The sequence below is a fragment of the Archocentrus centrarchus genome, chromosome 13 (assembly GCF_007364275.1).
Source record: "Archocentrus centrarchus isolate MPI-CPG fArcCen1 chromosome 13, fArcCen1, whole genome shotgun sequence".
NCBI lineage: Eukaryota > Metazoa > Chordata > Actinopteri > Cichliformes > Cichlidae > Archocentrus > Archocentrus centrarchus.
In genome coordinates this window covers 12,319,006-12,341,563 of record NC_044358.1, presented here as the reverse complement: position 1 = coordinate 12,341,563, position 22,558 = coordinate 12,319,006, and the positions used below count along the sequence as shown (strand labels likewise).

At 46.7% G+C, this 22,558-nt stretch overlaps 2 protein-coding genes and 1 long non-coding RNA gene across 6 annotated transcripts; 2 read left to right on the top strand and 1 right to left on the bottom strand.

The window, feature by feature from the left end:
- Positions 1 to 1,905: 1,905 nt before the first annotated feature.
- Positions 1,906 to 12,261, top strand: LOC115790887 (cdc42 effector protein 3). 3 transcript variants are annotated; one of them, XM_030744890.1, is made up of 2 exons: positions 1,906 to 2,057; positions 9,423 to 12,261. In XM_030744890.1, exon 2 carries the CDS (start codon positions 9,865 to 9,867, stop codon positions 10,759 to 10,761), a length of 897 nt encoding a protein of 298 aa, XP_030600750.1. In that variant the 5' UTR covers positions 1,906 to 2,057; positions 9,423 to 9,864; the 3' UTR covers positions 10,762 to 12,261. The 3 variants fall into 3 exon arrangements, with proteins under 3 accessions (XP_030600750.1, XP_030600751.1, XP_030600752.1); XM_030744891.1 differs by lacking the exon at positions 1,906 to 2,057 and adding an exon at positions 2,583 to 2,699; XM_030744892.1 differs by lacking the exon at positions 1,906 to 2,057 and adding an exon at positions 3,422 to 3,494.
- Positions 12,262 to 13,501: 1,240 nt separating this feature from the next.
- ercc2 (excision repair cross-complementation group 2) lies at positions 13,502 to 22,557 on the top strand. 2 transcript variants are annotated; one of them, XM_030743569.1, is made up of 23 exons: positions 13,502 to 13,641; positions 13,849 to 13,948; positions 15,019 to 15,096; positions 15,173 to 15,235; positions 15,365 to 15,478; positions 15,572 to 15,688; positions 16,283 to 16,399; positions 17,339 to 17,462; positions 17,539 to 17,635; positions 17,890 to 18,023; positions 18,320 to 18,488; positions 18,558 to 18,676; positions 18,756 to 18,825; positions 18,945 to 19,014; positions 19,165 to 19,266; positions 19,580 to 19,643; positions 19,751 to 19,872; positions 20,006 to 20,098; positions 20,286 to 20,358; positions 20,531 to 20,601; positions 20,952 to 21,095; positions 21,218 to 21,361; positions 21,775 to 22,557. In XM_030743569.1, the coding sequence occupies exons 1-23, from the start codon at positions 13,637 to 13,639 to the stop codon at positions 21,865 to 21,867; spliced, it is 2,283 nt and encodes a 760-aa protein (XP_030599429.1). In that variant the 5' UTR covers positions 13,502 to 13,636; the 3' UTR covers positions 21,868 to 22,557. The 2 variants fall into 2 exon arrangements, with proteins under 2 accessions (XP_030599429.1, XP_030599430.1); XM_030743570.1 differs by lacking the exon at positions 13,502 to 13,641 and adding an exon at positions 14,200 to 14,336.
- LOC115789968 (uncharacterized) lies at positions 14,701 to 18,913 on the bottom strand. The gene is made up of 3 exons (XR_004020753.1): positions 17,378 to 18,913; positions 16,202 to 16,407; positions 14,701 to 15,839 (listed from the first exon to the last, which is right to left on the bottom strand). It is a non-coding gene; the product is annotated as an uncharacterized LOC115789968 (long non-coding RNA).
- Position 22,558: the final 1 nt, after the last annotated feature.

Here is a 22,558-nt window from a genome sequence, read left to right as displayed (position 1 = left end):
AACAGCTTTAGCAGAACCCACTGTGCTCCTTCTCTGGGTTCAGCTCTGTCAGTGAAAGCAGACACAAACCTCCACCCTCTGCTTCAGAGCAGGAGAAACACCAGCCTCTCAGGGGGTCTCAGCATGGGGCAGCACCTGGAGGGCTGGAGGCTCGCCTGGCGCAGTGTGTGCGTGTTTGTCAGGCAGAGACAAATGATAGTGGTCTGGTGGATCTGCACACAGACCCACCCCATACTGCCCTGATTACATCTTTAATTACTGAGGCGATGTCATAAAAGTGTGTTTGCTGGTCAGTGATGTAACCACACGTTTCAGGGAGGTTGTGTAACTCTTTGCTTATCTAGTTTACACATTCCTCTCGGCTTCAAACACTTGCAGACAGAGAGTGAGAATAAAACAGAGAGTGAGGCAGATAAGGAGCGTGATTCAGCTTGTGCTGCTTTAAGGAATTTCACAGGAAACTTTTAAGTGCTGCTGAACTTGTGAGGCTCTTGTTGCTCCCCTGTGTGTCATGGAAGAAGATTCCAGAAATGAACACCCTGAAACCTCAAACCCCAAAGTAGCATCTCCTGTGGTTTGGAGGTTGTTCTGCACGTGTATGTTTTTATTGCATGCTGCCGCTTCAGTGGAAAAGACGGCGGTCCTCAGAGCACGCTCCAGCGGATCAGGAAAGAGGGAATGGGTTTAATTTGCCTTGCAGGCATCCTTCAGGAGCTGTAAACAAGACGTGTCTGCAATCTGACCTGTGAACAGCAAACGTCGGCATTCTCCGTTTGTTGAATCCTCATTACCCTGCAGCAATTACGCCCAGCACCAATCCTGCTGGGGCCTCCACACTGCACCTCCAAATTTTGTGCTCCAGCAGGACCGAGCCAGCAGTAAAATAAATTGAAGGCCAATTAAAATGCTTAATGATTCCCTGTAAAGCAGAGGCTTTATAACTGTGTGCAGACAACAGGACAAATGTTTATTTGACTGACCTAGAAACAGCTGCTGCTGCTGCAGGAGGATACGGCACGTTAGCATAAACTTCAGATATTTTTTCACTTTTCACTGGGATCACTTCATAGCAAAGGCACATAAAGTTCATCTGAAGCAGATTCAGTCATGTAACATGCAGTTCACAGCTCTGCAGATGTCTCCCCATGTTTGCCTGCATGAACACTGAACAAAGCCTGGTGAGACATCAGAGACCTCCTCTCTGGCTTCTGAATCACTCGGCACCAGGCTGGCAGCAGGTCTGTGGTTTCTGCCTGCTGCTAATCAATTTAAAGAACAGCACCCTCATCACCTCCACCCGTCTGTCACATCAGATCAGCAGTGAGTTAGCTCTCTGACGGGCTGCTTAAAGCGAACTTATCGGCTTCACTTGCAGAGGAAAACAGCAGTGAGGATCATTTAATTACTGATCAACTAAATCTGAACAAGTTACCTCAGAAGTAAATTAGTCACAAACCAAGAACTACATCCTGACTTGACCTTTGCCCTTTTACGGTTTCACACTTGTAGATCAAAGAGGCTGCAGCGGTGCTCCATCACCTCAGTGTCTCAGCAGTTTCCCTTTGATGCTGATTTTAGGATTTACATGTGACAGGCTGCTGTCACGGTGGCTGCTCCGGAAGCTGGAAACTGTGTCCTTTAGAATAAAAGCACACACTTTTTGCATAATATAAGCTCTGCTGAGTAAAATGCATTAAATGATGTTTATTACCTAAAAATACAAGTTTATTGATGAATATTCAGATTTTCAGATCGTGTAAACGGATTATCAAAGGTAGAGCTGAAGGCTGCTTTTAGATTTTAGGTGGCTCATATAAAATGCCACAGCGCGTGGATGAAGACCTTAATTTGGTAATCCTAACCGGAAGTCCGCTCTGCTCAGTGCGCAGACTTGACCCCTCCTGAGGAAGAGGAGCAGAGTTTACTGTGTGCTCAGAGCTCCGCAGACAGGAATCACCCGCACCGAGAGCTCTACCTGCTGCTCTCAGTCCGTGGATCTTACGACCAAACTAGAAGCGTGTCTTTATTTTCGGTGGATGTCTGGAGTCAGTCTGTAGGTAAATATCACAGACGAATCACTTTATTTTATTTTATCTTTGTGTGTGTGCGTGCGTGCGTGCGTGCGTGTGTGTGTGTGTAGTTATTTTTGTGGTCAGCTGTTGGTTTGTGGTTGTAGTTGCTGTAGTTTTGTATGAGAAAAAGAAGGGAAACGAGCTGGTGTGAGATTTTATGTATCTACATAAACGTGGGTTTTTTTCTGGGAGACACTCCCTTCGGGTTCAGCGTGCGCTGCGTGCGCAGTGCGCTTTCCAAAGGAGCGGAGCGGGGTTTAAAAATAAAGGTGCCAACAGATTATTCTGGCTCCCGACGCCATAAACAACGTAAAAAGGTGTTTTTTAAAATTTTGAAATACTTTGTGAGGGGACAGTTAGTCTCTGATTTCATCCACCAGTCATCGCTGACTCAGTGACAGTTCAGGCGATGTTGGACAGTCTCTCCCAGCTGGGTTCGTGATGATCTAATTTCTAAGAAGATTAAGTGTTGCAGAAGGAGTCAGATCAGACATCCCCCCCCCCCCAGACAGGGAGGGCACTGATGGAGATGTATCACAGCATTTTAAAACACATCACTGCTACATGTGCTGCTCTCTTATCTACTACCGAAGCGTGGAGATCACAGGAAGCCAGGAGACACTCACTGTAAGAGTTTGATGTTTTATTTTTGCTACAGACGGACCGATAACAACTAAAGTTTATTAATACTTCGAAACAGAAGCTTTGAGGGCCGGTCAGAGGTGGTTGGAGCCGCCGTATCTCTGGCTGCCTGTGTGGATTAGACTGCTAAGATTTGCTCCACTGCAGGAAAGCTTCAGGAGGACGTGGGATGATCTGAGAGGCTGCAGTTACATAACAGGCGTGAAGGGAGAGAGGGGAAAGTTTGCTGGAGTCCGGGAGCATTTTTTTTCATTTTATTTTTGATTATAATGCTCCTGGATTTCATGGAGCGCGTTGGGGAGTAAGTCTGAGCTCTCAGACAGCGAGAAGCAAGCTGAATATGTACCCAAATAAGTCACCATTAACTCTCAGACACAAGCTGTATTACCGTGAAACCCGTGTGTGGAAAAGAGCCCGATGACAGACGGAGACGGCGTTACTTACACAGTAAAAACAAACGGATTAACGGAGGAGAAAAAAATGCTTTTGTCAACAGACGCCTGCTGAGCGCAAATACGCGCGATGCAGCGGAGAAAGAAAGGAGCCGCGCCGTCGTGCGTTCAGGCGTGTACGCGTTTATCCCGGAAGATGACAGCACTCGTGGGTGGCTCCGGTCCGGTTTGGTGGGCCTGAGAGCAGAAACAGACGTTAGATCAGCCTCCTCTGTGGTTGATTGCATCATCAGCAGTGCCCCAAATTCCTGCTTCCAGGAAAGGTGATGCAAAGAAATACCATCTGTCTGAAGGAGTTCCTCCCTCTGTGCGTATTTACGCTGATGAGGTAACTCAGACGAATGCTTGAATATCTTTACATATGTACGAGGTGTGGCAGAAAAGTAATGAGACTGATTTTGTATTTACCAAAGTTTTTATTTTTTTCAAACATCAATGTTATCCCCTTCAAAATAGTTCCCTTGGGCAGCTACACACCGATGGAGACGTTGTTCCCACTTTTGGTAGCAGCGCTGGAAGTCTTCAACCGGTATGGTCTTCAGCATGTCTGTTACACTCTTTAGGATGTTTTCTAAAGTCCCGAAATGACATCCTTTGAGGACATTTTTCAGTTTAGGAAAAAGGAAAAAGTCATGATGGAGCATTTTTTGACAGAAGGGGGATCGTCCACAAAGAATTTGTTCCTCCAGGACAAACTGTCAACCAAGTTTTTTTATAAAGACGTCCTTGAAAGGAACAGAAAAAAGGTCATTTGTGTGAGACCAGACATTGCAGACAAATGGATGCTCCATCATGACAACGCCTCATGTCACACTGCCCTCTCCGTCACATAATTTTTGACCTCAAAAGGCATTCCTGTGGTTCCCCAGCCCCCCTGTTCACCTGACCTCAGCCCCTGTGACTTTTTCCTTTTTCTTAAACTGAAAAATGTCCTCAAAGGACGTCATTTCGGGACTTTAGAAAACATCCAAAAGAGTGTAACGGACATGCTGAAGACCATACCGGTTGAAGACTTCCAGCGCTGCTACCAAAAGTGGGAACAACGTCTCCATCGGTGTGTAGCTGCCCAAGGGAACTATTTTGAAGGGGATAACATTGATGTTTGAAAAAATAAAAACTTTGGTAAATACAAAATCAGTCTCATTACTTTTCTGCCACACCTCGTATGTGGTGCCCAGCTCAGCCTGTTGGTGGTCAGCAGTGAGTCTCAGAGCGGAGGGCAGTCCGTTTGGTGTTGCTGTGTGTGTGGTGGTGAGGCAGGACCCGAGGCTGAGCTCCAGGACAACAAACATTCAGGTCATGCTTCATCAACACTAGAAAGCTGTGTGTGTGTGTGTGTGTGTGTGTGTGTGTGTGTGTGTGTGTGTGTGTGTGTGTGTGCGTATGTTTATAATACCTTGTGGGGACAATTTTCCTGACGTATACTACGTTGTGGGGACCAATTGCTCCTTGTGGGGACTGGAACCTTGTCCCCACAAGGGGAAACCCTGTTTTTGGGTCAGGGGTCAGAGTTAGGGCTAAGGTATGAATTGAGTTTAGGTTAGGGTTAGGGTTAGGTATGTGATGGTTAGGGTTAGGAAAAGGGTAAAGGTAAGGTTTAGGCTGTAGAAATGAATGGAAGTCAATGGAAATTCCCCACAAAGATAGCAAAACACACTTGTGTGTGTGTGTGTGTGTGTGTGTGTGTGTGTGTGTGTACTGATGACATCTACTAAAAAACTGCAGTCTTTATGTGAAGAAGGAAGTTATTATGATTGAATGACTAATCTTTTGGGAACTGATTGCATAATTAATTGCATTCTTTGTAATCTTGTATTAAGTCATTCAGGCCTGACCCACCCGTCAGTGTGAGTCTCTTTGTGTTTGCAGTGGCTTCAGTCCTCAGCACAGCCTCCTGTGTTTGTAACTCCTCCTGTACAAACGTGTCCTCACTGTACGAATGCGATCAGTGACAAATTAAGATCAGAGGAAAAAAAAAAGCTCAGGACAGGCAGGAGTTTTCATTTGGTGTTTTGGTGATGGCAGCGGAGAGCTTTGGCTCAAAAATCCCCCAGCTGGGTCGAGATCTGATGGCTGTAAAGGAATAGCATATCATCGATATCATTTTCATACTAATCAGACTGGTCACAGAGCCCTCATCTACAGGATGAAGGCAATCAGCCAGAAAGGAGCGGAGGCGGCCGTACCCATCCCACAAACTAATGATGAGTACTGGTCACAGAACTGGAGTAAATCCCCTTTTTACAGTCATTTTTTTTTAGGAGGAGCTTTTTAGGTGGAGTGGACATTTAAACTGTAATTGCCTTACGAGCTTTATCGTGAATTAATTGGTATAATTTTAGCAACTCTTCCAGATTTTTTAAACAGTTCAGGATTAAATCTGAAACATCTCCTAAGCCCTCATTGTGTTTTTAAGTGACTGGCCTCAGTATCAGCCTTTCCATAAACACTGACCAGCCTTGCTGCAGTGACCCTTCCTCCAAATTTACAGGAGGACCCAAACATATGCGCAAAATGCCCCCCACAGCAGGCAGAGCAGAGCCCCCAGCTGTGCAGTCACCTCCCTCAGCTGCTTCTGATCACAATCAGGACATCAAAGTGACGTAAATACTGTGATTGTTAGCCCACGAAACAGCTGGAGATCCATCTATCAAAAGTTCATATAAATATGCAGCTTAAACAAGGTGAACAGGAGATCAGAGTACATTTCTCCATGAAACAGAGCAGACATAAAAATAAATCATTTTGCCTCCTTTCCCGGCCCTTTGAGACAAATTTAGCAAACATAGCCATAAAAAATATTGTGAAAAACACAGAGAAACTGTTTCTCAACATCTGAAGATGTCTCCACCCTTTATTATTTCTGTTGGTCTTTGCATTGTTGTGGTTGTTTCTGTGTGCTGTAATGAGAGCAGGCCTGCTGTGTTTCTTTGCTTGGATTCAGCTGCTATTTGTTTCCTTTGTGTTAAAATGAGGGCTGACAACTTAATGTCTGTCTCTGAATGAGTCTTACATTAGACGGAGCTGTCTTCAGTCTTTGTTCCTTTGTGGTTCGTAGGTGTTTGTGCAAAGTGTTGTTGGAGGCGTGGCGAGAGAATCACAGCTGGCACAATAGGCATAAAGGATCGTGGTCATGGTGACGTCACCTCTGGGTTGGTGACGTCATATTTTGAAGCCTGGATTTGAGTGTATGTGCGGTCAGTGTCTTGTTTTGTTTCTACAGACCTCACTGACTGGCATTTCCCCCATCAGGCCTCCTGGATGGGCTCAGAACAATTATCCACATAACGACCCGCATTATTTATCATTAAGAATGCTCCAAAAAACACGGCCAAGAGGTCCAATTCAGCGAGCTGAGTGAGGGGAGAGGAAGCCTTCTCCAGTGGATGCATCCAAGTTACAGTGCTGTGGGAGGGCCTTAAACCTGCATTCTTTCTGCTGTCCAGCAGGGGGCGACTCTCTGTTTGCAGAAAGAAGTCTGGATATAGAGACGTCTGTGAGAAAACAGCCCTCATGACCTCAGTAAACACCTTCCTCATGAGTTCATTGTCTCAGTTGCATGAAGACAGCATGAAGTTCATTTTGGGAATGATGGTCCTCATTACAGTGTCAAAGGAGGATAAAGCAGACATGTTTGATGCAGACCTTAGCTGGGATAGCTGGTATGTGTCCCTCAGTCAGATATGTGACGGGATTGCTGTCACCTCATCAGTCAGAGCCAAGCTTAAACCCATTTACTGTTTAGCCTCGTAAATATAATTCAGGAGGAACTTCCTCCTCCACTCTGTTCACCCACAGTAGTTAATCACTGCTGTGCAGGATGAGACCTGACCTCTGAGACACACGGTGATGATATGAAAAAACATGTCACACTGTCATAGATTAATCATATACCTAATATACGTAAACATGGACGTAGCTAAAGTGATGTCACCCACCGGTGGGGTTTTTGAAGCCTCCGGCTGAGCACGTTTTCCAACTAGACGTCACAAACTGAGCGACTCGTCAGTCACAAAGTAGCCACCCTGGGTCATACTCTGCTACCTCTTTGGTTTCTTTTCTGGACACCACATAAATATCGTTTTGTGTTAAATAAACTCTTCAGGAAGGCCTCCGTAGAGGCCCGATGCTAACCAGGCTGTAAACACTTTATTAATAATGAGTGGATTTCCCTCTGATGAAGCGTTTTGGGCAGATTTACCAGAAGCTGTCTGTGTTTTTTCATACCGATTGCTCATCACAGATTAGAGGATTTGAGTTTAGCACTGTGTGTCAGAGCTGAGTTAATTACAGCAGCAAATGATTCAGGTGTGCCACCTGGTCTAATGCCTCACTTCCTCCATTTCAGTCACCTGCCGGGACGGTTACTCAGCGCTTCCCTTCAGAACGGAAAATAATTTAAATATACACTCACTGGACACTTTATTAGGTACACCCGACCAACTAATCAGCCAATCACAGGGCAGAGGAGAATGACAGGAAGGCAGCAGTAACCCAGGTGACCACACTTTGCAACCGAGGTATGCAGAAGAGCATCTGTCTTTTTCTCAGCACACTTTGGGCCCTTTGGTACCAACTGAGCATCGTTTGAACTCCGCAGCCTCCCCGAGTATTGCTGCTGACCGCGTCTCAGTCTCACTGTCATCACTGTAAACACCAGGAAAACAAACTTCATTACTTTTTCCTTCTGTTTGCTGAATCCCTGAAACTCAAAACTCATTTGGTGCATTCGTGTCTTTTACAGTGCAAATAATTTTCATAGTCTGTTTTAATTCCAGGGTGTAACCTGGGAGGAGCTTTTGAGTCCAGCAGTATTTTGAAACCTCAGACCTCATTAAAGCGTGTCCCCTGGGGGTGGGGGGGTGGGGGGGGGGGGGGGGGGTGCATGTTGCAACACAAAAACACTAAACCTGAAATTCTGCTGTTTGTGATGCTGGTTTCCAAAGAAGTCCCTGTGACGGAGCCGCTGTAAAATACAAAAAGAAGGAAATAAAAATGAAGCGATGGGAGTTTGTCCCAGAGCAAAACCACCGGATCACCAAGAATTCCTAAAGAAGTGATGCAACCCGTATCCAAAAAAAAAAAACCTGGCTGAAGCTTCAGCTCTCAAACTGAGCTCCACTTTATTCATTTCAAACTGTCTTTAAAACTTTACAACTTCTACAAACAAAACGTGTTTTCTTTGTTGTGTCGCTGACCTGACCCCTGACCTCTGTGACACTCACTGATGCCACTGTGATGCCATCATTCTGCAGGGACGCATTTAAACAGCTGAAAATCATTTCAAAATCATCAGATCTGATAACAGTTAAAAAAAACCAGCAGGAAAATAAAGATTCAGATCTGTCAAAAACCTGCTGATGAACAGTTTTCAGTTAAGTCTGAGGCACCGACGTGACTCAGACATCAGATTTTATCTGAACACAGGGAGGGCCGCGGGGGCAGCCACAAGATAAACATCACGACTGCGTGATTTTTACATTTTTTTATGCTCACTTCGAGTGTAAACAGGGGGAGCGCTCAGAAACCAGCAGCGAGGCGTTCAGAGGTTCAGCAGAGGCAGGCAGACAGGACACAGTGTGGCAGAGATGAAGACGCTCTGAGGTACCCACGGTGTACGAGCAGGTGCCAGTTTAGAAAGTCAGCGTGTGACATAACAACCGCACACTCCAAACACTTCCTTAGTATCTGTAATGTGTCTGTTTTTAGTGAGGTGGCCCTCAGGGTTTCTAAGGTTCAGTCTGCTGTGATGGAGCAAAACTGTGGATGAACTATAATAACTGAAAAACCTGCACAGAGTTTAATACCTGGAGATCTGATTTCCAGGCTTCAGCTGTTTCCTGTGTCTTTCTCAGGAAAGACGATTCCAGGTTGTTCCTGATGACAGGCTGTGATCAGGCTCGACAGGAGCATCAGATGTTTCTGAAGCAGCGGTCTCCGTGTGCTAATTTGTGTTTCCACTAACGAAGCGAACGCGGTCTTTGGGAACGCGAGACTAATGCGTGACTCTGAGCAGCCTGCAGGCCTCCGGTCACACATTTTCACACAGTTTGGGGGCAGGCAGAGCCCTCTGAGCAAACACTGAGGATCCTTGGAGTGTTTTCCTTCACATGTCCTCCGGCTCTCTGAAAAAAGGCTCGTAAATCCCCCGCCCCGCCTTCATTCTGCCCTCTGTCCCATCTATCTGCCTTTCCTCCCTCCTCCGTCTCTTCCAGCCTCTGTTTGACCCCCTTCTCGCTCTCTTGTCTCCTCACAGGTCTCCAGTGTTTTGATGCCACATTCCTGAAGTTTGTGAGGAACTCTGAGGACTGGCCGGGCAGCAGACAGCGAGGCAGCCAGAGATCAGAGCCTTCATCCCCTTCGTGCTGTTCGCCTGAGCCCGGATAAAGACGAGGACGTTTGCTTTGATATGGATTTTCTGTGCTGGAGAGGAAGGCAGAGGGAGCTGATCTGAGGTCAAGGCCTTTCTCCTCTCCCTCCCTGAGTCACATGTCTGCCTGAAGCTCAACCACCGTTGCTGCTATCGCTACACTGACCGACCTAAATACTTGTTTACTCGCTGGAAGAAGAAACGCAGATTGGATAACTGAGCTGGGAGCAGAGAAAGAGCCGAGAGAGCTTCTTATCAACTCGACACTGTGTTTGCTTTCAGCTGAACTTCTGCTGTTGCCCAATCCTCCTGAGGAGCCTCCATCAAAATGCCTGCAAAGACGCCCATGTACCTAAAAACTACAACTCCCAAGAAGGGAAAGAAGCTGAAGCTCCGGGACGTCCTCTCAGGTGACATGATCAGCCCCCCGCTGGGCGACGTGCGTCACAGCGCACACGTGGGGCCCGAAGGCGAGGGCGACATGTTTGGAGACGTGGGCTTCCTGCAGGGTAAGATGGACATGCTGCCGTCCATGAGCCGGACGCAGAACGGCCACTCGCGCTCGCACAGCATGGAGAGACACCTGGACGACGGCCTCACCGAGAAGGAGGACGCGCACAGCTACGCCTATAACGGCTTCCATTACCAGCACTCGTCCAGCGGCCTGCTGAAGAACACCATCTCCATGCCTGTCTTCATCGCCCACGAACAGGCTCCGCCCAAACCGCCACGCCTCCACCTGGACGACCCCTCCCACAACCATCAGCACCCTCCCGGGGCGAGCCTCAAACAGGCTGATGGCTGCGAGCAGCGCCAGCAGCACCCGACCCTGTCCCTGTGTGAGAACGGCGTGGTGGGCCGCCTGGCATCAGAGCCCTGCCGCGACATCTCCCTCTCCCCCGCCATCCGCGGGCTCGTCCCCTCCTCCGGCTCCTTCTCGGAGGGCTCTTCCGAGGACTCACTGTCAGAGACCTGCGGCTCGCTGGACGTTCGCCGCGGCCTCAGCCTGGACTCCGACGCCTGCCTGAGCAACGAGGATCTGAGGAGCGAACGCAGCGAGTCGCCCTGCGCCGTCTTCCACCCCGCCGGCCTCACGGCGCCCTCCGGCGTGTCGCGGTCCGACTCCATGGCGGGGTTAAACCTGGATCTGGGCCCGTCCATCCTGGAGGACGTGTTGAGTATCATGGACCGCTACAAAACCGAGGACAACCGCTGTGAGCTGTGAAGGAGATTAATGAGACATACAGATATTTTTATACATGGTTTAATATATATCCTTAAAAAGAGACCGAAGGCGACAAAACATTTTTCTTCTGCGGCTCCTGAGAGAGTCTGATGGTGATGGAAGACTACAGAGTGTGGATGTTATTCTGAAATGCCTTCATGAAAGCTGAACCTCGGGCACACAAACACTTAAACTGTAACACGGGGTTGCCAAAGGTCACACTCACACCGACAGTCTCACAATGCCCAAACGGATCTACAGACCCGCCTTTATTTAAGAAACAGGGTTAATAGTTCAGAGCCAAAAACAGGTCCATACACATGATGTTGCTTCCAGCTGATGGTGGAAGTCTTTCCTGTGACTTTACCCGCAGCTTCATAAAGATCCATGTGAGAGTCCCCAAAGTGGAAGAGCTGCACATATTTACCCTCATGGTCCAACATCGCTGACTTCATTAATCATTTATAACATTAACTATCCCAGAATTACTAAAACAGATGATTTTCTTTAAACCAGGTGTCCCACCTTACCTTTTGTCCCCCTGTCCCACATCCCGAGACAGTGTCCCACATTTTTAGTTGGCTCTATTTTAGAAAAGTAAAACATGTGACTCAACAAGAGATGTGCTGATCCAGATGTTTTTTTGCAATACAGAAGTGTCCAAAAACCGCTGGTGACTAAACCAACTTCAGCTTCCATTTGTGCTTTCAGAGGAAATGCAGGATATTTGTCGCTCATCTGTAAGCCGCATCATTTTTGTGTGTTTAATTGTCTCACAAAAACATCCTCACCCTGATCTCAGTCCAGCTGACAGCTGAAAGTTCAGCCCCGCTCTCAGTTAATCAGTAACATCAGCACAGCTCCGTTTAATCTGCCTGCTAATCTGACTGCTTCCCAGGATTTCTGTTCACGTTTCTGCTTGTTAACGGTTAACAGAGTCAGATACACTCATCTCCAGACCGGCCCGGGAAAATGGGAGGAATCTCCAGCTGCACAGCTACTAATTCTTTCAGGATGTACATGTTTTTATGCAGCAGAGTTCATATTACATACATAGACTAAGCTACGAACTGCTAATACCAATAGTTTAATGCGGCAGGTTATATTCTTCATTTTTGGCTTCCTCCGGTGTGTTTCGGGGCTAAAATGCTGATGTTCTCAGTCTTTTAGACCCGCTCTTCAACTTTACTGTCGTTCTCTAACAGATGTCTGTCTCACATTTAACCAACATTTCAACTGCCAGACTTGATCTTTTTCATCAGAGAGAAGCCGGTGATGCTTAATGTTGCTGTTTAAAGAGCTTTAAGTGTAAGAATAAGAAAAAGTGCTGCTTTGTTGATCAGTTTTCAGATATGTGTCTCTCTCCATGCTGCGTCTCACTCTCTGCCGTTCACTGTCTGCATGATCACAGTAGCCTCTTATTCAGATGCCATCTATGATGTATGATTCCTCTGTAAGCGTACGAATAAAATGTTTCTTACTGCAAAAACCTTGTGGTCGCTTTTTCACAAACACACACATGTTAAAGACATTAACACACACACACACACACACACACTCACACATGCAGTGATGAGGTGGGCAAAGATTTTCAAAGCTCTGAAACACAGCATCAGATTAAATTAGGGCCATTTTAAACCAGAGCTCCAAAAACTATAAATACAAATAATACAAAATAACCTATTATAGTTACTGAAACTTAAATTTGAAGATTTCTTAATGAGAATTATTACAGTAAGATCAATTTGACCACTTGAAGAAAACTAGTTTTCAGCACAGTGCAGCATGTTGGCTGTCTTCTGTGTAAATTCATGAATAAAATGAATGTGTGTTATTGCCACTCAAGAATCTGACCTGTTTTTTGTTTGTTTTGCTATAAAACGTTTAAAAGTTGATGTTATTTTGTTGCTAATGTGTTTAAAATTGCTTATTGGAACACTCTGGGAATTAGGACTTATTTTAATATCGCCAAAGATGTAAAATAAAACATACCCATATGTAGTTTGGTAATTATTTTGAAAAGGCACGCCGGAAGTTTATTTTTACTGTTCGAATATTTCGATCGAGCCCAGCCGATGTTATCGGTTTTTGCTCCCATCGTGTGGTCACTGTTTGGAACTGCAACGCTTTAAGATTCGTTACTTGTCATCAATGCGGATGCGTTCGTAGCACTGCTTCATGAAAACCCTTTCAAAATAAAGCTATTTGAAAGTAACAAAACATAACACTAACCAAAAATAGATTCTAATAAGACCTTTGCTGTATACGCTGAGGCTCGAATAATAAACGAAAGTATCGAGAAAGCACAGCTGCCATAACGTGTCAGTAAGGAGTGAGTTAGACGACTGAAAAGTCACATTTACCTCTGCGCAGCTCGTCTTGACTGAGTGAATGTTTGATGACGGAAATGCCGTTATTTTTAAAATCGGAAGTATAACTTAATTGACTCGAATTTTACTAATTTGATCACAGACGTCAAGTTAGCGTTGATAGCGGTAGGCTAATACTTCCGGTAGATGTAGCGGTTTAAAATAAAACAGCGAAAGCAGTCAAATAGAAATATAGAAGAGGACTATTACACTCGAAGGACACAGTAAATTACAAACAGTTATTTATATCGCTCTGAAGCGCTACAGCCATAGACATACATACGTATATATGTCTGACTATTTTAAGTTGATTCCCTTCCCGCCTGTAGGGGGCGGTGATTCGTGTGGGAGCGTCTAAACGTCAAACGAAGAAGAATGAAGTGCAGTAGAAGCTTGTAGCTTTGCTAATGCAGTGTCTTGTTTTGTGTCTTTTGCACATAGTTAAATTTGAATGACTGTTTTAAAATATCAGGAGTGACGGTGAAAGAAGAGCAGCGGCTGTGAAGATGAAGTGAGTGAAAACAGCACGTGTTAGCCCGCCTCTGGTACCTGTGACATAACCCAAACAAGTTCACATAAAATCCTAAAATCGGAGCTTTTAATGGCGGCCGTTGCTTTAATGTTTCTTTAACGTAGCTCACACTGGTTCGCGCATGCTCGGCTCGGCAGCGCGAAGCAGCTTGTGTGCAGTCTCAGCATCGCTGCTGTTTGCTTGCAGGCTCAACATTGAGGGGCTGCTGGTGTATTTTCCCTATGACTACATCTACCCGGAGCAGTACTCCTACATGCTGGAGCTGAAGAGGACGCTGGATGCCAAGGTGGGTGGGGTTAGAGGTTAATCTGAAGCTCTGGTATTGAAGCTGGAATTTACAGGCACACCAGGTGAAGCGTGTTTGAAGGCACCTACTGCCGCCCACTTACCAGAGGTTTATTACAAAGATCTGGATACCTCAGAGGCTGTACCCCATGGTCTCCTCTGTCCTTCGCTCTCCTACCCGTTACTCAGGGATTAATCCCAGTATCAATAATCTCACGTTTAAGGATGTCTTATTTCCTGAAATTAATGTAGAGGATGGAGAACTCGTGTGAATGAGGGGAAGTCAGGTGGAAAGGTGACGGTGGATGGGGTCGGACATCCAAAGCAACGGACAGTGCACGAGAGAGGTGAAGAAGAGAGTGCAGACAGGGTGGAGACGAGTGTCAGGGGTGAGTAATGACAGAAGGAGAGCAGCAAGAGTGAAAGAGAAGGTTTAGAAGACCTGCTATGATGTAGGGTTTGGAGACAGCAGGCAGAGCTGGACATGCTCAGCTCTTCATTGGGAGTGAGCAGGATGGACAGGGTTAGAAATAAGTCCATCGGAGGCACGGCTCAGAGTCAGAGAGGCTGAGATGGTTTGGTCATGTGCAGAGGAGGGAGGGTGGAGATGCTGGATATAAAGGTGGGGAAGATGTAGATGTAGAAGATGGAGCTGCCAGGCAGGAGGAACAGAGAGAGAGACCACAGAGAAGATTCATGGATGCAGCGAAGGAGGGTTGATGTGACAGAGGAAGGAGCCTGCTGCTTTAAGTAGATGTACTTTGATACTTTTTACCGCTGGTCAGAACCAGTACTTTATTTCTGATTGCAGTTAAAGAAAAGTCCTCATGTTCCTGTGATCGGTGCAGACGTGCGTGTATTTTTAAATGTGGGTTATTGTTAGCTGTTCCTATTTTTCTTCCTGGAAGTGAAGGCACGGCTCCTAAAGTTACAGTTGTTAGTCCAGGTTTTTCCTTTTGTGTTGCTCCTCCTGGGGAGTACAGCGTGTCCCTCTCAGATTTCTGTAAAACACACACAACAAAAGTCCTGAGTGTTTGCTTTCAGCTGCTGCTTTCTTTGTTAACCGTTCAGGGTCATGGAGTCCTGGAGATGCCGTCGGGAACGGGGAAGACCATCTCTCTGCTGTCCCTCATTGTGGCCTACCAGAGGGTGAGTGCAGCCTGTCTCAGAAATGGTTTAACAGCTGGTGGCACGTGAGCGTGTAAACATGTTCTCTGTGTCTCAGGCTTTCCCTCTGGAGGTCACCAAGTTAATTTACTGCTCCAGAACAGTTCCAGAGATCGAGAAGGTGAGTGAACGTCACATCAGATGAAGTGCGTTTCTACTCTTTAATTTACTGACGGCTCTCAGTCAAACTGGAAGAAGCTGTGAAAGCGTGGACGTCTTAAACTGTACGTTTGATTCTCTCTCTGATGAGGTTGTGGAGGAGCTGAGGAAGCTGATGGAGTTTTACACCAAAGAAACAGGAGAGAGCAACAATTTCCTCGCCCTCGCCCTTTCCTCCAGGAAGAACCTCTGCATCCACCCTGAGGTACGAACACCTGCCCGCCCGTAAAGGTGAAGGAGGGAGTCGGGATTCAGCTCTCGGCTTTAAAAAGTGACCGGCACGCTTGTCTTCACACAGGTGAGCTCTCTGCGCTTCGGTAAGGAGGTCGATGGGAAGTGCCACAGTTTGACAGCGTCGTACATCCGTGCACAACACCACAGCAACCCCAGCCAGCCCGTCTGTCGCTTCTATGAGGTAAGAAGTTACTTCCTGTAATGGCTCATGAATGGCAGCATCAGGGCTCAGCATCACCGGTGAGCAGCGACCCGGGGGCGGGCGTGTGATGGCAGTGAGGCAGGACGGCGGCGCTGACGGTGACGCTTCGAGCATTTCTCGTTTGTAAAACCTGTTCAGGAACGTTGAAGCAAATTAAAAAGAAAAGGTTAACAGCAGCAGCAGCAGCGCTTCTGTTTGTGTGGACTTGTAGAAAACTAAGAGCAGCATTTTCTGTTAAATGTTTTTGTGTACCATGGTTATTAAGTCTGAAATAAAGTTGATTAATAAGCCGTCATTTTGCTTTACCTGCAAGAAGAGTTGAGTGATCTTTGTGGATTAAAAGTTGTAAAGCTGAGATTTTAAAGCTTTAAAAGCTTCTAAAGGTTTCTGTCTGCCGCCTGAATGACCTCAGGATCTGAATCTGCTAAAATCTGGTTCACCTCGGTGTGACTGAGGTGCACCTTCACTCTGCTGAAGCCCTTTCACACTAACCTAGGCTCTGAGGTTCTGCGCCCTCGTCTGCTGCTCCTCTCCTTGAACCTCTCCCCTCGTCCGTCCCGGTTTGTGTTGCAGGACTTCGATGCGGTCGGCCGACAGGTTCCTCTTCCTGCTGGCATCTACAACCTGGACGACCTGAAGGCCTTTGGCAGGAGGAAGGGCTGGTGTCCGTACTATCTGGCTCGCTATTCAGTGAGTTACTGTGAAAATATGAAATATGTGACGAGCTGATGAAAATGACTTGTTTAAAGCTTGAAATGCAGTTTAGGGGAAACAGTAAATAAACATTTATCGCTGCTCTTATTGGAAAGCATCTTTCTCACTGGAAACTAACCACAGCTGTCTGTGTAGATTCTCAGTTATCCAGGTCATAGTAGTCTCTGGAGCTTGAAAAAGGCGACTGGACTTCTTTTTGTTTCTTGAAGACGTTTCACCTCTCATCCGAAAGGCTTCTTCAGTTCTCAACCAAATGGTGGAGAGACCCAGGTATTTAAACCCCTGTGGGCGTAGTCCCCTGGAGGTGGTTATGACCCTCTATTGATCATGTGCGTGAACACATGTGCCCAGGTGTGAAGAGGGCGTGGGTCATATTTAATCAGTGGTTTCAGTTGAAACCAATTTAGGACTCCGCTCCATTGTTTCCTGTGGCCTATTGAGGTCACTGGAACAAAGGTGTGAATGGGGGTTGAGACGTCTGGGAAGGGAGCTCAGGACAGCACTGTAAGCGGGGGAAAGTTGGTGACGTAATCCACCTCCTCTGTTCAATGATGGTTGTTCACAGTGGACATAGATGGCTTCTTTCACTCCTCTTTCAAACCATCTGTTTTCCCTGTCCAAAATGTGAACATTGGCATCCTCAAAAGAGTGCCCTTTTTCCTTCAGATGCAGATGTACTGCTGAATCTTGTCCTGTCGAGGTGGCTCTTCTATGTTGTGCCACCTCCAGGGGACTACGCCCACAGGGGTTTAAATACCTGGGTCTCTCCACCATTTGGTTGAGAACTGAAGAAGCCTTTCGGATGAGAGGTGAAACGTCTTCAAGAAACAAAAAGAAGTCCAGTCGCCTTTTTCAAGCTCCAGAGACTAACCACAGCTGTGTATTACTGAATAACGCTTTTTTAAATGATCTTAGATTCTGCACGCCAACATTGTGGTGTACAGCTACCACTACCTGCTGGACCCCAAGATAGCTGATCTGGTGTCCAAAGAGCTGGCAAAGAAGTCTGTAGTGGTGTTTGACGAGGCTCATAATATCGGTGAGGAACCGAATCGGCTGAATTTCTGTCCTTCTGAATTTGCTTTCCTCTAATTATTCTTCCACACTCTCCTCAGACAACGTGTGCATCGACTCCATGAGCGTAAACATCACCAGGCGAACGCTGGACCGCTGCCAGAACAACGTGGACACTCTCCAAAACAGCATACAGAAGTGAGGCTGCGGCAGAGCCGGCGGCAGGCTGATTTCAGTTTGTGTAAATGCTTCTGTGTTTGCCCTCCTCGAGCCTGCACTGAAGCCTCTGGTTTGCATTATTGTTCTGGATCCCAGAGTGGAAGTCACGTTTATATGCATCACATCAGGATACAGTTTATTTCCAGTCTGACTGAATGAAAATGGCACCAATAGTTGAAATGTCTGTAATTTTGTGGGATATATGAAGGAGTTGACAGATAATGATCTGACAGGATAAAGGAGACGGACGCTGCCAAGCTGAGGGAGGAGTACAGGCGATTGGTGGAGGGGCTGAAAGAAGCCAATGTGGCGAGAGAAACCGACGTCTACCTCTCCAATCCGGTGTTACCTGATGAAGTTCTCCAAGGTTCGGTCTCCAACAGATACAAACTTTGATTCATCTTCTGGTTTCAGGCTCCTCTCATAGTTCACTAAGTTAGCTACGTTTTAAAAGCAGTTTGTTAGCAAACATGTCGAGTCGTCTGCAAATTAACATCAAACTCCAAACCTTGTAACTGGAATCTTACTGGCTGAGTCACAGTTTGGATGAAGGGCCAAATTATTATTAGAAATGTATCCGTCTTATTGCAGGTGTGATGAGAGAAATGAGAAAATACAAACTGTTCTTTCAGCAGTGTGACGTTCCTTCTTCCTCTCTGTCAGAGGCGGTGCCCGGCTCTATTCGTACAGCCGAGCACTTTGTGGGTTTCATGAGGCGCTTCCTGGAGTACCTGAAGTCCCGTCTGAGGGTCCACCATGTCGTACAGGAGAGCGCGCCGCAGTTCCTCAAAGACATCTTCGAAAAAGTCTGCATTGACCGCAAACCCCTCAGGTCGGTTTCAGCGTGAAAACTCGACTCCTGCCGCTTTCCCACGCTGACCCCTCCTCTCTGCACCTCCAGGTTTTGTGCAGAGCGGTTGCAGTCATTACTGCGAACGCTGGAGATCGCCGACATCGCCGACTTCTCGGCCGTTACTCTCATCTCGAACTTTGCCACGCTCGTCAGCACCTACAGCCAAGGTAGGAAAAACCCCACCTCTGCTCAGCTGTTTTGCTGTAGCTGGGTTATGGTCTGTAACATCTCTGCGTCTCTGAAAAGGCTTCACCATCATTATCGAGCCCTTTGAAGACAAAACTCCGACCATCGCCAACCCCGTGCTGCATTTCAGGTGAGCAGTTTTTCTTTGACACTTTAATGCATGTAATAACAGATTAGTTATTAAATATGTGAGATTCCCAAATGCTCCTGTGGGCGTCGGGTCCTGACCTGTTTCTGCTCCTCCCTCAGCTGCATGGATCCATCTATAGCCATCAAACCCGTTTTCCAAAGATTTCAGTCAGTCGTCATCACCTCAGGGGTACGTCAGACTCATTTTAGCCCGCTCACATTTAAAGGTTACGATTTTTCTTATTAAAGCTGCAAAAAAGCCATCTAACGATGGCTGCGCAGTGCGTGCTGTTGGAAGCTAACCGTGTAGTTATCAGACCGTCTCTATCCTCCTGTTCAGACACTGTCCCCGCTGGACATCTATCCCAGAATCCTTGACTTCCGCCCGGTTACCATGGCGTCCTTCACCATGACGCTGGCACGCACCTGCCTCTGCCCTCTGGTGTGTAACAACACTTAAACACACACACGTACGCATATAGGACACAACTGTGGTCCTGAAATAGCCAGAAAAGCAGCAGCACCTTCATCAGTTACATTCAATTTTATTCATTTAGAGTCACTTAATGAAGTGTGAAGGTGAAGATCTGACAGCATTAGAGCTCTCGGTGACCTCGGAGAGAAAGAACTCCATTTAAACAGGAAGGAATCTCAGATGCTCGAGGTTCAGGAGGCTGTTCACGGCCTGAGGGCAAAGAGACCAACACAATTATACGGGACGCTTAATCAGGTGGTTTTTCTCTTGTCTTCCACAGATTGTTGGCAGAGGAAATGACCAGGTGGCCCTGAGCTCCAAGTTTGAGACCAGAGAAGATTTTGGTTAGTAAAAGTGTCTTCTGATATTTGAATGTGGCCCCTCAGAGGCTGGATAACACACGGGGTCTCCGTCAACACGTAACGTGACGAGTTTATGTTTCGATTCCCAGCTGTGATCCGTAATTACGGCAACCTGCTCCTGGAGATGTCTGCGATTGTTCCTGATGGGATCGTGGCCTTTTTCACCAGCTACATCTACATGGAGAACATCGTGGCGTCCTGGTACGAACAGGTCAGTGTGTGTGTGTGTGTGCAATAACAGGAACAATACAGGAATTTTGGTAGACGGTTTAGTTTGTAAAGCTGCATAAATCGGAGCGCATCTTTAATTTGATGTGTTTTTGTTGTTTCATGTTTGTCTGCAGGGCATCCTGGAGAATATCCAGAGAAACAAGCTGATCTTCATCGAGACTCAGGACGCTGCAGAGACCAGCATGGCCCTGGAGAAGTACCAAGAGGTCAGGCAGACTCTTTTTTTTTTTTATTATTAGTAGTAGTTAGATACTGCAGGTGGTAAATTTAACAGAGATGACAAATATCCCAAAATCACAGCACCACATGTTGCTGTGAATGAATAACTGCCAAGTCGCTGAAGCATGTTCTCTTCTTTATTACTGGTGGGTCTCTGACCTTTGACCTCTTCAGGCCTGTGAGAACGGCAGAGGAGCCATCCTCCTGTCGGTGGCCAGAGGAAAAGTGTCTGAAGGCATAGATTTCGGTGAGTAACGTCCTGCAGGGAAACATGGCTCCAGCAGAGCCGACTAAAGCAGACAGTAGAAGGAGGTGTGTGTGTGTGTGTGTGTGTGTGTGTGTGTGTGTGTGTGTGTGTGTGTGTGTGTGTGTGTGTGTGTGTGTGTTTGACTCTGACTCTTGTTCTGTTCTCTGTTCAGTGCACCATTACGGCCGCGCGGTCATCATGTTTGGAGTGCCTTATGTTTACACGCAGAGTCGCATCCTGAAGGTCAGAATCACCTCCGTGTGTGTGTGTGTGTGTCTGTGTGTGTGTGTGTGTCTGTTTTCTCCTAAAGAGGGCATCACATTTTTACAAGTGCAAATGTTACACAACATTACAGCTGTCAGTGCTCACACAAAGTGATGCCATCCTACTATGTCTAATTAATACCTTTAAAATAGGCACATGAGGGGGGCACAGGCTTTATATGAATATATTTAGCATATTTAAGGAGGGTATTGGGGCACAGGAATTAGAGCTGGGAGGAAGCCGCACACGTCTGTTCTTTTTCTCAGTCTGAGTGTAGTTGTATCACCGTTACCTCAGGTTTTTTTTACTCTCACTGTAACTCGACTCAGGCTCGGCTGGAGTACCTCCGGGATCAGTTTCAGATCAGAGAGAACGACTTCCTGACGTTTGATGCCATGCGCCACGCAGCTCAGTGCGTAGGCAGAGCCATCAGAGGCAAGACCGATTACGGACTCATGATCTTTGCTGACAAGGTGCGTCTGAACATGCTCCTGCCGCTGTGCTTGATTCTGACTGAAAAGCAGCTGCGCTGGTGTGAAGGTAAATCGGCCCGTGATGACAGAAGCTGCAGTAACCCCCCCTCTGTGCTCTGCAGCGTTACGCTCGAGCAGACAAACGCGGGAAGCTACCTCGCTGGATTCAGGAGCACATCAACGACGGCAGCCTGAACCTCACCGTGGACGAGGCCGTGCAGCTTTCCAAGCACTTCCTGCGGCAGATGGCTCAGCCTTTCAGACAGGTACAAGCGTCACTGCAGGGAGTAAATGAAACGGCACCAAACACTGGCTGTTTAAACATGTCAGCTTATTAATAATCACTGAATACCTTAGAGGGACAAGATTTATATTCTGGCAAATGAAGCTTAATATTTGTGCTGTTTACAGGCACAGCTCTCAGGTAGGGATGTAATTTTCTGGTTTTTGAAATAAGAAGAAGGTTGTCTCCACATACAGAGATATGAGAGAGGCCTTTCATGTACTGCAGTTTCCTACAAGTACTATCTCACATTACTGTGTTGTGCACCCTAAGCCTACTGCTTTTGCAGCCATGCAGGTGAGTCAGGAAAAGGTTTTGGAACATAGCAGCTGCACGGCGAACACGAGCGCTGGCGGCCACGTTTGCTCCTCTCTGTAACCTCTTCTTTCTCTGCAGGAGGACCAGCTGGGTCTGTCTCTGCTGACTCTGGAGCAGCTGGAGTCGGACGAAATGCTGCAGAAAATCACTCAGATCGCTCACCAGACCTGAAGGTGATGCTGTTACCACAGCAACACCCATAAATGGAGTCTTCAGCCATCAGTTAAATACGGGTCCAAAACGGCAGATGCAGCTTAAACGTACGTTAGTGTGAACCAACAAACTTCCTAAAGATTTCCTTCAAGTGTTTTCGTCACAGTAATGATTTCAGACAGAGCTGCGACACACACACACACACACACACACACACACACACACTCTGCAGAGTAGACGGCTCGTAAATGGGAGCTTTACCTTCCAGATTTTCCTCAGACCTTTGAATCACTGATACGTGTTTCAGTACTTTGGAATACTGTGCAGTACACTGCTGTGGGAAGTATAACTGCTTGTTGTGCAGTAGTCCAACAACAGACTGACTGAACTCTAAATGTGGGTGTTTGTCTGCAGCGTTTCCTGATTTCATGTTGGTTCTTTTGATTGATGAAACATTTTGTTTCTGCTCTGAGACTCTGAGTAATGCAGGTCCACGAAGTGTCTGCACACAGACCGGACTGCCGTCTCCTTTTCTACTGCAGCTGTACACAACCCTGTTTTATACCGAACATGAATGTTTGTGTTTTCTAAACAGCTGGAATATTAAAGTTAGTATTTAACAGCTGACTCGTGTTTTAATCTTCAGTGTCCGTCTCTCATCACCCACTGAACTCATTTAGAAAACCCACACAAGGGTTACCAGGGTCTT

Coding starts and splice junctions, on each gene's coding strand:
- LOC115790887 (XM_030744890.1), top strand. CDS start 9,865: ATGCCTGCAAAGACGCCCATGTACCTAAAAACTACAACTCCCAAGAAG.
- ercc2 (XM_030743569.1), top strand. Junction 17,636..17,889: donor CTCCAAAACAGCATACAGAA/GTGAGGCTGCGG, acceptor ATGATCTGACAG/GATAAAGGAGACGGACGCTG. Junction 20,602..20,951: donor CGCAGAGTCGCATCCTGAAG/GTCAGAATCACC, acceptor AACTCGACTCAG/GCTCGGCTGGAGTACCTCCG.